This window comes from Felis catus, chromosome C1, assembly GCF_018350175.1.
Source record: "Felis catus isolate Fca126 chromosome C1, F.catus_Fca126_mat1.0, whole genome shotgun sequence".
Classification (NCBI taxonomy): Eukaryota; Metazoa; Chordata; class Mammalia; order Carnivora; family Felidae; genus Felis; species Felis catus.
Window position 1 is genome coordinate 44241508 of NC_058375.1, and position 12047 is coordinate 44253554.

Genomic DNA, 12047 nt, shown 5'->3' on the forward strand with positions numbered 1-12047 from the left:
TATATCTGTTTTTTGTGCCAATACCCATACTGTCTTGACGATTACAGCTTTGTAATACAGCTTGAAGTCCCAAATTGTGATGCCACCAGCTTTGGTTTTCTTTTTCAACATTACTTTGGCTATTTAGAGTCTTTTTGTGGTTCCATACAAATATTAGGATTGTTTTTTCTAGCTCTGTGAAGAATGCTGGTGTTATTTTGAGAGGGGTCTCATTGAATGTGTAGATTGCTTTGGGTAGTAACGATATTTTAACAATATTTGTTCTTCCAATCCATGAGCATGGAATGTTTTTCCATTTCTTTGTGTCTTCCTCAATTTCTTTCATAAACTTTCAATAGTTTTCAGCATACAGATCTTTTACATCTTTGGTTAGGTTTATTCCTAGGTATTTTATGGGTTTTGGTGCAATTGTAAATGGGACCAATTCCTTGATATCTCTTTCTGTTGCTTCATTATTGGTGTATAGAAATGCAACTAATTTCTGTACATTGATTTTATATCCTGCAACTTTGCTGAATTCATGTATCAGCTCTAGCAGGTTTTTTTTTTTTCTTCTGGTGGAGTCTTTGGGTTTTCCATGTCAAACATCATATCATCTGTGAAGAGTGAAAGTTTGACTTCTTCTTTGCCAGTTTGGTTGTCTTTTTTTTTTTTCATTTTGTTTTCTGATTGCTGAGGCTAGGACTTCCAACACTATGTTAAACAACAGTGGTGAGAGTGGACATCCCTTTTGTGTTCCTAATCTCAGGGGGAAAGCTCTCAGTTTTTCCCCATTGAGGATGGTATTAGCTGTGGGCCCTTCATATATGACTTTTATGATGTTAAGGTATGTTCCTTCTATCCCAACTTTCTTGAGGGTTTTTATCAAAAGCGATGTTGTATTTTGTCAAGTGGTTTTTCTGCATCTATTGACAGGATAATATGGTTCTTATCCTTTCTTCTATTAATGTGATGTATTATGTTGATTGATTTGTGAATATTGAACCAGCCCTGCAGCCCAGGAATGACCACTTGATCATGGTGAATAATTTTTTTAATGTACTGTTGAATTTGATTTGCTAGTATCTTGTTAAGAATTTTTGCATCCATATTCATCAAGGATATTGGCCTGTAATTCTCCTCTTTAGTGGAGTCTTTGTCTGGTTTTGGAATCAAAGTAATGCTGGCTTCATAGAATGAGTTTGGAAACTTTCCTTCCATTTATATTTTTTGGAACAGTTTGAGAAGAATAGATAGTAACTATACTTTAAATATCTGGTAGAATTCCTCTGGGAAGCCATCTGGCCCAGGACTCTTATTTGTTGGGAGATTTTTGATAACCAACTGAATTTCTTTGCTAGTTACAGGTCCGTTCAAATGTTCTATTTCTCTTTGTTTGAGTTTTGGTAGTGTGTGAGTGTCTAGAAATTTGTTATTTCTTCCAGATTATCCAGTTTGTTGCTATATAATTTTTCATAGTATTCTCTTATAATTGTATTTCTATGGCGTTGGTTGTGATCTCTCCTCTTTCATTTGTGATTTTATCTATTTGAGTCCTCTCTCTTTTCTTTTTGAGAAGTCTGTCTACGGGTTTATCGATTTTGTTTATTATTTAAAAAAACCAGCTCTTAGTTTAAAAACCAGCTCTACTGTTTTGTTTTGGGTTTTTTTTGGATTCTATGTCACTTATTTCTGCTCTAATCTTTTTTGTTGTTGTTGCTATTTAAAAAAATTTTTTAATGTTTATTTTTGAGAGAGAGACAGACAGACAGAACACAAGCGGGGAAGGGACAGAGAGAGGGAGACACAGAATCTGAAGCAGGTTCCAGGCTCTGAGCTGTTAGCATAGAGCCCGACACAGGACTCGAACTCATGGGCTGTGAGATCATGACCTGAGCTGAAGTCGGACGCTTAACCAACTGAGCCACCCAGGTGCCCCAATTTCTGCTCTAATTTGTCTTACTTCCCTTCTTCTGTTGGCTTTGGGCTTTACTTGCTTTTCCTTTTCTAGCTCCTTTAAGTCTAAGGTCAGGTTGTGTATTTGGGAACTTTCTTGCCTGAATCGTCCTCTTAGGACTGCCTTTGCTGCATCCCAAAGGGTTTGGACTGTCGTGTTTTCATTTTCATTTGCTTTTATGTATTTTTAAAATTTCTTCTTTAATTTCTTGATTAACCCATTCATTCTTTAGTAGGATGTTCTTTTGAAATTAGTTTTCTTTATTTTTGAGAGGCAGAGAGAAACAGAGCACGTATGGGGGAGGGGCAGAGAGAGAGGGAGACACAGAATCTGAAGCAGGCTCCAGGCTCTGAGCTGTCAGCACAGAGCCCGATGTGGGGCCCATACTCATGGACCGTGAGATCATGACCTGAGCCGAAGTCGGATGCTCAAGGGACTGAGCCACCCAAGCACCCCTTTAGTAGGATGTTCTTTAGCCTCAATGTATTGGGGGGCTTTTAAAAGTTTTTCTTGTGATTAATTTCAAGTTTCATAGTGTTGTGATCTTAAAATATGCATGGTATGATCTCAATCTTTTTGTACCTTTGGGGGCTGTTTTGTGACCTATTATGTGATCTATTTTGGAGGCTGTTCCATGTGTACTCAAGAAGAATGTATATTCTGCTGCTTTAGAATGTTCATTTATTTATTTTTGAGAGAGAAGGAGAGAGAGAGGGGAGACAGAGGATCCGAAGCAGGTTCTGTGCTGATAGCAGAGATGTATTCTGTTGCTTTAGGATGAATGTTCTGAATATATCTGTTAAGTCCATCTGGTCCAATGTGTCATTCAGACCTGTTGTTTCCTTTTTTGATTTTCTGCCTAGATGATCTGTCCATTGTTGTAAGTGGAGTATTAAAGTCTCCTACAATTATGGTATTATTATCAATAGGTTTGCTTATGTTTGTGATTAACTGGTTTATATATTTGGGGCCTTTCATGTTGGGGGCATAAATATTTATAATTGTTGGCTCTTCTTGATGGATAGACCCCTTCATTATGTTATGATGCCCTTCTTCATCTCTTGTTACAGTCTTTGTCCTAAAATCTAGTTTGTCTGAAGATAGTTTGGCTACTCTGGCTTTCTTTTGACATCCATTAGCATGATAGATGGTTCTCCATCCCCTTACTTTTAATCTGCAGGTGTCCTCAGGTCTAAAATGAGTCTCTGGTAGGCAGCATAGAGATGGATCTTGTTTTGTTTTTTTTTTTAATCTATTCTGATACTCTATGTCTTTTGATTGAGACATTTAGTCCATTTACATTCAGACTGGTTATTGAAAGATACGAATTTAGCGCTATTGTGTTATCTGTAGATTTCATGTTTGTTGTGAAGTTCTCTGGTCCTTCATAGTCTTTGTTGCTTTCCACTCAGAGTCCCCCTTAGGATCTCTTGCAGAGCTGGTTTAGTGGTCATGAACTCCTTTAGTTTTTGTCTGTCTGGGAATGTCTTTATTTCTCCTTCTATTTTGAATGATAGCCTTGCTGGAAAAAAAATTCTTGGCTGTATATTTTTCTCTATTCAGCACTTTGAATATTTCCTGCCACTTCCTCTGGCCAGCCAAGTTTCAGTGGACAGGTCTGCTACTTACCTTATGTGTCTACTCTTGTAGGTTAAGGCCCGTTTGTCCCTAACTGCTTTCAGAATTCTCTCTTTATCTGTATTTTGCCAGTTTCACTATGATATGTCATGGTGTTGACTCGTTTTTTGTTGATTTTGAAGGGAGTTCTCTGTACCTCTTGGACTGGATGCCTGTTTTCTTCCCCAGTTTAGGGAAATTCTTAACTATAATTTGTTCAAATAAACCTTCTGCCCCTTTCTCTCACTCTTCTTCTTCTGGAATTCTTATGATACAGATACTGTTTTGTTTCATGGAATCACTTAGTTCTCTAATTCTCCCCTAGTGATCTCGTAATTTTGTTTCCCTCTTTTTTTCAGCTTCATTATTTTCTATAATTTTTATCTTCTACTTCACCTATTCTTTCCTCTGCTTCTTCCATCCTTGCTCTCACTGTTTCTAGTTTATTTTGCATCTCAGTTATAACATTTTTAAATTCATTCTGACTAGATCTTAGGTCTTTGATTACTGCAGGAAGAGTTTCTCTGGTGTCTTCTATGTTTTTTTTCAAGCCCAGCTATTAGTCTTAGGACTATTATTATAAATTCTTGTTCAGATGTATTATTTACATCAGTTTTGAGCAATTTCCTGGCTGTGATTTCTTCTTGGCTTTTGGGGAGGATTCCTCAGTTTTGTCATTTTGGCTAAGTTTCTGGTTTTTGCATGTTTTGAAGGCTTGTTATGTTTCCTGCACCTGTAAGTACTACTGTATTAAAAAGGGGTCATACACTGTCCAGGGCCTGGTGCTTCAGGAGGTGTTTTTGATATATGTGGGATGCATTCTGTTGTTGCATTTTGGCTGCTCTATCCCACTGGTCAGTCCTCTGCAGAGCTCCTCCCTGCTTGTAGTGGGGGTGGTGTGCTTTGATTTGTTCATGGAAGTAACCCTGGGGGAAAAAAAGGAAAGCAATGGGGAGCCTGATCCCACAAAAAGAGAAACATGAAAAGAGAGAAAAGAAAACCAAAAAGAGAATAAAAAAACTATAAGGCTAAATCCAGAGAAAGAGGAAAATAAAGAAGAAGAAAGAGAATAAGTGGAAAAAGAAGAGAATAAAAATGGTCAAAAAATTACATATTTATAATTTGATCAAAAACAAATCAAGGGCACCTGGGAGGCTGTCAGTTGAGAGTCCGACTTTGGCTCAGGTCGTGATCCCAGTTTGTGGGTTCTAGCCCCTTGTTGGGGTCTGTGCTGACAGCTCAGAGCCTGGAGCCTGCTTCGGATTCTGTGTCTCCCTCTCTCTCTGCTCACCCCTGCTTGCACTTTGTGTCTCTGTCTCTCAAAAATAAATAAACATTACAAAATTAAAAAAAAAATCAGAAACCATGAGCCTGAGTCCCAAAGAAAAAAAAGAAGAGTGAAGAAAGAAAAAGAAAAGAAAAGAAAGAAAGGAAGAGAGAAGAAAAGAAAAGAAACAAACAGTTGTCTGTTGGTGCCTGGCACCTGTGGTTGTGCTGGTCTGGAGGAGAGGCTGGCTGCCTTGAATCAGTAAGTCTGGCTCCAGTAGATAAACACTTACCAGGTGCGGAGGGGCGGGGTTTGGTGTAAGCGGGTCTGCCTCCACTGGGGGCTGCTGTGCTGCTCTCTGAAGTCCCACCATATTGGTGTTGGGGGGGAAATGGCGACACCCCAATCTCTCCTCCACTGAACACTTATCTCAAACCATGCTATTCAGGCAGCCCTCACTGGGGCAGGCGGCTTGCCCTGCTTCACAGTTCTCCCTCACTTCCCAGGCGCTCAGCTGGGATTCAAAACCCCAAGCCTTAAAGGGCCCTGCCCCGTGTGGCTCCTCTTCCCTGTTCCAGAGTAGAGGCGCTCCGCCCTTCTGATAAAAGGCCTTTGGGTGGCACCTGCAGAGTCTTTTATCCTTGTGGAGGCAATAAACTCTTCCCAAAGTACCTTGGAAGGGGACTGTTCTCTCCCAGTGCACCCCTGAGATCCCTACACTGTGCTCTGCACTCTAGGGCCTTCTCCCTCCTCCCCAGGAGCGTGCACCATGGCTCCAAGCTTTGCTTCGGAGAGAGTCATGCACTTCTGAACCTCTGAGTTTCAGCTCATAAGGCTGTTTGCAAAAAAGAAAAGGGCACTCTCCATATTTCTCGTTCCCCAGTCCATGGTACAGAGAGGTTTTCCTCTTGTGCTAATCCAATGCTGCACTTTCACAACCCCTCTTTCTTTTTCTCCCTTTTGTCTCTCCACAGAAAGGGTTCCCTCCCCTCTGTGCCTATACCATTGTATCTCTCCCAATTCACATACACGCACCTCGATCCTGCCAGGCTGTTTCCCTCCAACTGTGGAGATCCTCCTACCACTCTACAGATCAATTTCCTGGGTGTTCCAAGTGATCTGACCTCAATACAGCTGTGTTTGAGGGATGAGGAAAATCTTGGTCCCTCTACTTCTCTGCCATCTCAACTCGCTCTATCATATGTTATTGTCCAACACAATTCCTATTTTGAATATTGATGGTGCTGATGATATAGAGGAGCTTTAGGCAGGTTGGTTTTTTCTTTAACCAGCTTTATTGAGATATAATTTACATAAAATTTATCTACTTGATGTATACAACTTAATGGTTTAAAAATATACACGGTGTTATTCAGCCATTACCACAATCAATTTTAGAACATTTTCATCATTCCAAAGAGAAACCTTAGACTCCTTAGATGTCATTCCCAACCCATGACCCCCAGCCCTAGTCAACCACCAATCTACTTCCTGTCTCTATAGATTTGCCTCTTTTGAACATTTCATATAAATGGAATCATACAATATGTAGTCCTTTGTGATTGGCTTCTTCTACTTAGCCCAATGTTCTCAAGGGTCATTCATGTTGTAGCATGGATCAGTAGGACTTCATTCCTTTTTATGACTGAATAATATTCCACTGTATGGATATACCACATTTTGTTTATCCATTCATCAGTTGATGGATATTTGGGTTGTTTCTGCCTTTTGGCTGTTTTGAATAATACTGCTCTGACCATTCATGTATAAACTTTTGTATGGATATGTTTTCATTGTTCTTTGGTATACACCTAAGAGCAGGATTGCTAGCTCATATGGCAACTCTGTGTTTAAGTGTATAACTCGGCGGCATTAGTCCCATTCACAATTTGTACAACCATTACCACTATCTAGTTCCAAAACTTTTTATTACTCTAAACAGAAGCTCGTACTATAAAGCAATAGCCCCCTTGCCTCTCTCCCTAAGCTCTGCTGAAGTCTAATCTATTTTCTTTCTCTGTGAATCTGCCTACTCTAGATATATCATGGAAGTGGAATCATGTAATATTTGTCCTTTTGTGTCTGGTGTATTTCACTCATCATAATGTTCATCCATGCTGTAGCATGGATCAGTGCTTCCTTTCCCTTTATAGTTGAATAAAATTTCAAATGTGTGTTACATTTTATTTGTCCATTTTTACCCATGGGTGGGCACTTGGGTGTTTCCACTTCTGGGCCTTTGTGACTCAGGCTGCTGTTATATAAACACCAGTGTGCAAATATCTGTTTGAATCATTATTTTCAATTCCTTTAGATATACCTAGGAGTGGAATTGCTGGATCACATGGTTGTTCTATGTTTAGCTTTTTGAGGAACTGCTAAACTATTTCCCAGAGTAGCTGTACTGTTTTGCATTTCCCCCAGCAACGTCCAAGGGTTCCAATTTCTGCATGACTAATCTCCCCTTGCCAACACTTGTTATTTTTCAGAAACATTTTTATAATAGACATCCTAAAGGCTGTAAAGTGGTATCTCATCATGACTTTGATTTGCATTTCCCCAATGACTACTGATTTTGAGCATCTTTTCACGTGCCTATCGGCCGTTTGTATATCCTCTCGAGAAAAACAGCTATTCAAATCCTTTGCCCATTTTCAAACTTGGTTGTTTTTTGTTGTTGAGTTTTTCTTATATATTGTGGCTATCACTTCCCTATCAGATGTGTCATTTGCAACTGTTCTCTCCCATTCTGAGTTGTCTTTTCTTGGTGGTGTGCTTTGATACACAAAACCTTTAAATTTTGATGAAGTCCGATTTGTTTGTTTTTCCTTTACTGTCTGTGCTTTTGGTGCCATAGTTATGAAATTATTGCCATACCCAGTGTCATGAAGTTTTCCTCCTATGCTTTCTTCAAAGCGTTTTGTAGTCTTAGCTTTTAAGCTTCGTCTCCGACTTAATTTTTGTATGTAGTGTGAGGTGGGGGTCCAACTTCATTCTTTTGCATGTGGATGTCCAATTTGACCAGAACTATTTCTTTTTTTTTAATTTTTTTTTCAACGTTTATTTATTTTTGGGACAGAGAGAGACAGAGCATGAACGGGGGAGGGGCAGAGAGAGAGGGAGACACAGAATCGGAAACAGGCTCCAGGCTCTGAGCCATCAGCCCAGAGCCCAACGCGGGGCTCGAACTCACGGACCGCGAGATCGTGACCTGGCTGAAGTCGGACGCTTAACCGACTGCGCCACCCAGGCGCCCCTCATTTGCATTTTAAAAGACAATGTATTTTCAAATTGTATTAGCCTTTTAAAAACTTTTCCAAGATGGGGCGCCTGGGTGGCTCAGTCGGTTAGGCGTCCGACGTCAGCTCAGATCATGATCTCATGGTTCGTGAATTTGAGCCCCCTGTTGGGCTTTGTGCTGATGGTTCAGAGCCTGGAGCCTGCTTTGAATTCTTTGTCTCCCTCTCTCTCTCTGCCCCTCCCCCACTTCACATTCTGTCTCTCTCAAAAGTAAACATAAAAAAAAAAACTTTTCCAAGGTATATAACATGTATCAGTAAAATATGTAAAGTGTACTACGAATCTCAAGCGTACAGCTTGGTGAATATTTACACCTGTATGCATCTTGGTAACTATCACACAGATCAAGACATAGCTCTTGGGGCGCCTGGTTGGCTTAGTTGGTTGGGCGTCCGACTCCGGCTCAGGTCATGATCTCGTGGTTCGGGAGTTCAAGCCCCACTTCGGGCTCTGTGCTGACAGCTCGGAGCCTGGAGCCTGCTTCGGATTCTGTGTCTCCCTCTCTCTGCTCCTCCCCCACGCACACTGTCTCTCTCAAATGAATAAACGTTTAAAAAAAAAAAAAGACAACCAATTTGACAATACATTTCATATATTAAAAAAAAAAAAAAGACATAGATCTTTTCTGGCAGCCCAGAACCTCCCTTGTGACCTTTTCCATTCGATACCCCTTCTTCTGGGGCAGGGTTTCTCAACCCTGCTGTTATTGACGTTTTGTGTTAGAGAATTCTCTGTTGTGTGGGTGTGGGTGTGGGTGTGGGAGGGCTGTTCTCTGTGTTGTAAGATATATCCCTGGACTCTACCCAGTAGATGCTATTATTGTGATGCTCATATTGCCCCCAGTTTGGCCACTGGGATCCCCTTTAAGCAAGCTTTTGTGTCTCTCTGACATGTCCCCATCATTCCTTAAGTAAGCTCTCTTCCTTGTTTTCGGGTACAAGATGTCTCAGCCTTGTTCTGTACTTTCCTGCCCAAGTCCCAGGCTCAGCCATTTCTCCAAGGAGCCTTGTTCCTTTCAGTGGAAAATGGTACCTAGGAGACAGTATCTTGGAGGAAGCTGTGTTCACTATGCTTGGTGACTCCGCTTCTCCCTATCGGCTCCTCCAGAAGCCTCTAGTGGCCAAGGTGGCCCCGAATAAAGTTCCACGCACTTAAAGGCCCTCAGAAGGAGAGAGGCCATTCTCTTTTTGGGTTTTTAAAGCTCACCATTTCTTTTTAATGTTTATTATTTTGGGGAGAGAGAGAGAGAGGGACAGAGAGCAAGCAGGGGAGGGGCAGAGAGAGAGGGAGACACAGAATCCGAAGCAGGCTCCAGGCTCTGAGCTGTCAGCCCAGAGCTTGACGCAGGGCTGGAACTCACAGACCGCGAGATCATGACCTGAGCTGAAGTTGGCCGCTTAACGGACTGAGCCACCCAGGTGCCCCTCCCCCCCCCCCAGTGTTCTTAAATAAAGGGCTCTAGTGGTCCTGTTCAGCTAAAAGCCCATCCCTGGGCCAATCACCATGGCTGGGGGCATGGGATGCTTTTACTGGCCAAGCTTGGGTTCCAGGCCCACCCCTATCTGAAGAGGGGATGATGGGTGGGCTTGCATAATTCATCACCTGGCTACGTGGAAGGGGTAGCCCATGGGGGAGAAGGGCCTCTTTCACCAGAAGAATGATGAGGAAATCCAGGGCTGACAAAACAGGGTATCTACTCTCACAAATCAGAGTTTAATTACACATTGTGATAACAGCCAAAAGAAGAGAATAGGATGATGCACAAGAGGACCATAGCGAGCCCTCCTTTACCCTGCAGGTCAGGGAGACCTCTCTGAAGAGTGGCAGGCCAGCAGAGATTTGAACAAGAGCCCTAGCTGGCCAATGGGTCACGGTAGTCGAGTGGCACCGCGTGGGGTGTGGGAGTAGAGTGACCACTGGGGCAAAGGCCCTGATGGGGAAGTTTTCCCTGGTCTGGAAGGAGGATAGTATGGCGAGAGCATGGCGAGCAAGAGGAGAGCAGCAGGAGGTGGGCTGGGGAGGCGGGACAACCGCGGACCCTGAGGGCTTGGAGGCATTAACAAGCATGGCGGCCTCGCTCTCAGTGGAATGGGTGCCCCTGAAGCCTTTTAGAGAAGGGAGCTCAGTCTGGCTGCCGGGGGACTAAAGATTGGAGGGGCCCAGCGGGGGACGGGAGACAGAACTGTGGCACCAGAACTGCACCGTATCCTTACTCTGCCTCTTATCTCCTCGTTGAAACCATGACGTTCAGGAGCCTTCAGTGAAGTGGCCTCATGCCTGGTGGACATGCCGGGGAAGAGAGACGATGGCACCAAGATGGCTCTGGTATGCTTCCTGCCCCGCCCCCCCCCCCAGATGACTTTCCTGGGATGCCCCTCCCTCACTCGTTAGCCCCAGCAGACCCCGTTTCTCTGCCTGGCTCTTCTTTTCTCCGTGGGACTCATCACCATCTGAGGTACAATATGCTTTGCTAGTTCATCTTACTTTTTGTTAGCCTATCACTCTGGAATGTATCCTCCATAAATCGGGGATTTTTGTCTCCTGGTCACAGCTCTATCCCCCAAACCTAGACCAGTGCCGGGCACATCGTAGGTGCTCAGTAAATGTTTTTTGGACAACTGAACCAACTGAGAGAGGGTCTCTAAAAGGGGAAGAAAGGCTAGAAATGGCCATCTTCAGGCCACATTCCCAACCCAGGTCTGGGCGTTTGGGAGGCCAGAGAAAGCCAGCATCTACAGGACTTGGTGAGGGCCAGTGGAGGCAGACTGGATAGGTTGGTGGACGCGAGCGTGAACACAGGCAGGGTGGGGGAGGGGGAGACTGGCTGGCAGACAGAACCTGGAGCTGGGGGATCCACCCAGGCCGGGCCATGGAAGAGGGAGGCCCTGCCCTCAGGCTGCTTCAGAGGCAAGCTCCAATCCCTGGGGTGGCACGGGGTGGGGGATGGAGAGAGGGTGACAGGACTAAGAAAAGGTCTTGCACTTTGGGAGCGTTGGTCTTCATCACATGGCATTCTCCCAGTTGTCTACCTTACCACACTGGCCCTTCTCTCTTCCTCATTCTTGCCACACTCAATCCTGCCCCAGGGCCTTTGCACTTGTTTCTGCTGCCAGGAAGTTTCTTCTAATCTACAAAATGGGTGTAATAATGCTTTGTTTTTGTTTTTGTTTTTGTTTTTTTAATTTTTTTTAACGTTTATTTATTTTTGAGACAGAGAGAGACAGAGCATGAATGGGGGAGGGGCAGAGAGAGAGGGAGACACAGAATCGGAAGCAGGCTCCAGGCTCTGAGCCATCAGCCCAGAGCCCGACTGGGGCTCGAACTCACGGTCCGTGAGATTGTGACCTGAGCTGAAGTCGGACGCTCAACTGACTGAGCCACCCATGCGCCCCTTTGTTTGTTTTTTTTTTTTTTTTGAGAGAGAGAGAGACAGAGCATGAGCAGGGGAGGGGAGGAAGGGGCAGAGAGAGAAAGGAAGACGCAGAATCTGAAACAAGGTCCAGGCTCCGAGCTATCAGCACAGAGCCCGATGTGGGGCTCGAACCCACAAACAGGGAGATCGTGACCAGAGCTGAAGTAGGACGCTTAACCGACTGAGCCACCCAGGCGCCCCAAAACAGGCATAATAAAGTTGAAGTGAGTGCACAGCACTGAGCATGGTGTCTGCAACGAATAGGGTTGATTATTGCAGTCATTCAACAAATCTTGTTGAGTCCCTACTATGTGCAAGGCATTGTTTCAGGCACTAGAGATGCTACAGCGAAGTAACATTCTAGTTTGGGAAAGCAGGTGATAAACCTAGCTACCCCCTGTCACCACACAAAGTTGTTACAATATTATTAGCTATTGCCTAGGCCGTACATTGCATCCCTGTGTCATAATTATTTTATAATGGGAAGTTTGTGCTTTTTAATCTCCTCCTATTTT

The 12047-nt window shown here is 43.5% G+C and overlaps 1 protein-coding gene across 14 annotated transcripts in view; it reads left to right on the forward strand.

Annotated features, from left to right (window-relative positions):
* The window catches only part of MROH7 (maestro heat like repeat family member 7), a 59226-nt gene that overhangs the window by 14475 nt on the left and 32704 nt on the right, over nt 1-12047 (forward strand). For all 14 annotated transcript variants that reach the window (XM_019837069.3, XM_019837068.3, XM_019837070.3 and 11 more), the window contains exon 4: nt 10372-10445. In XM_019837069.3, coding sequence (XP_019692628.2) covers nt 10372-10445 — 74 coding nt within the window. The remainder of the gene's footprint in view (nt 1-10371; nt 10446-12047) is intronic.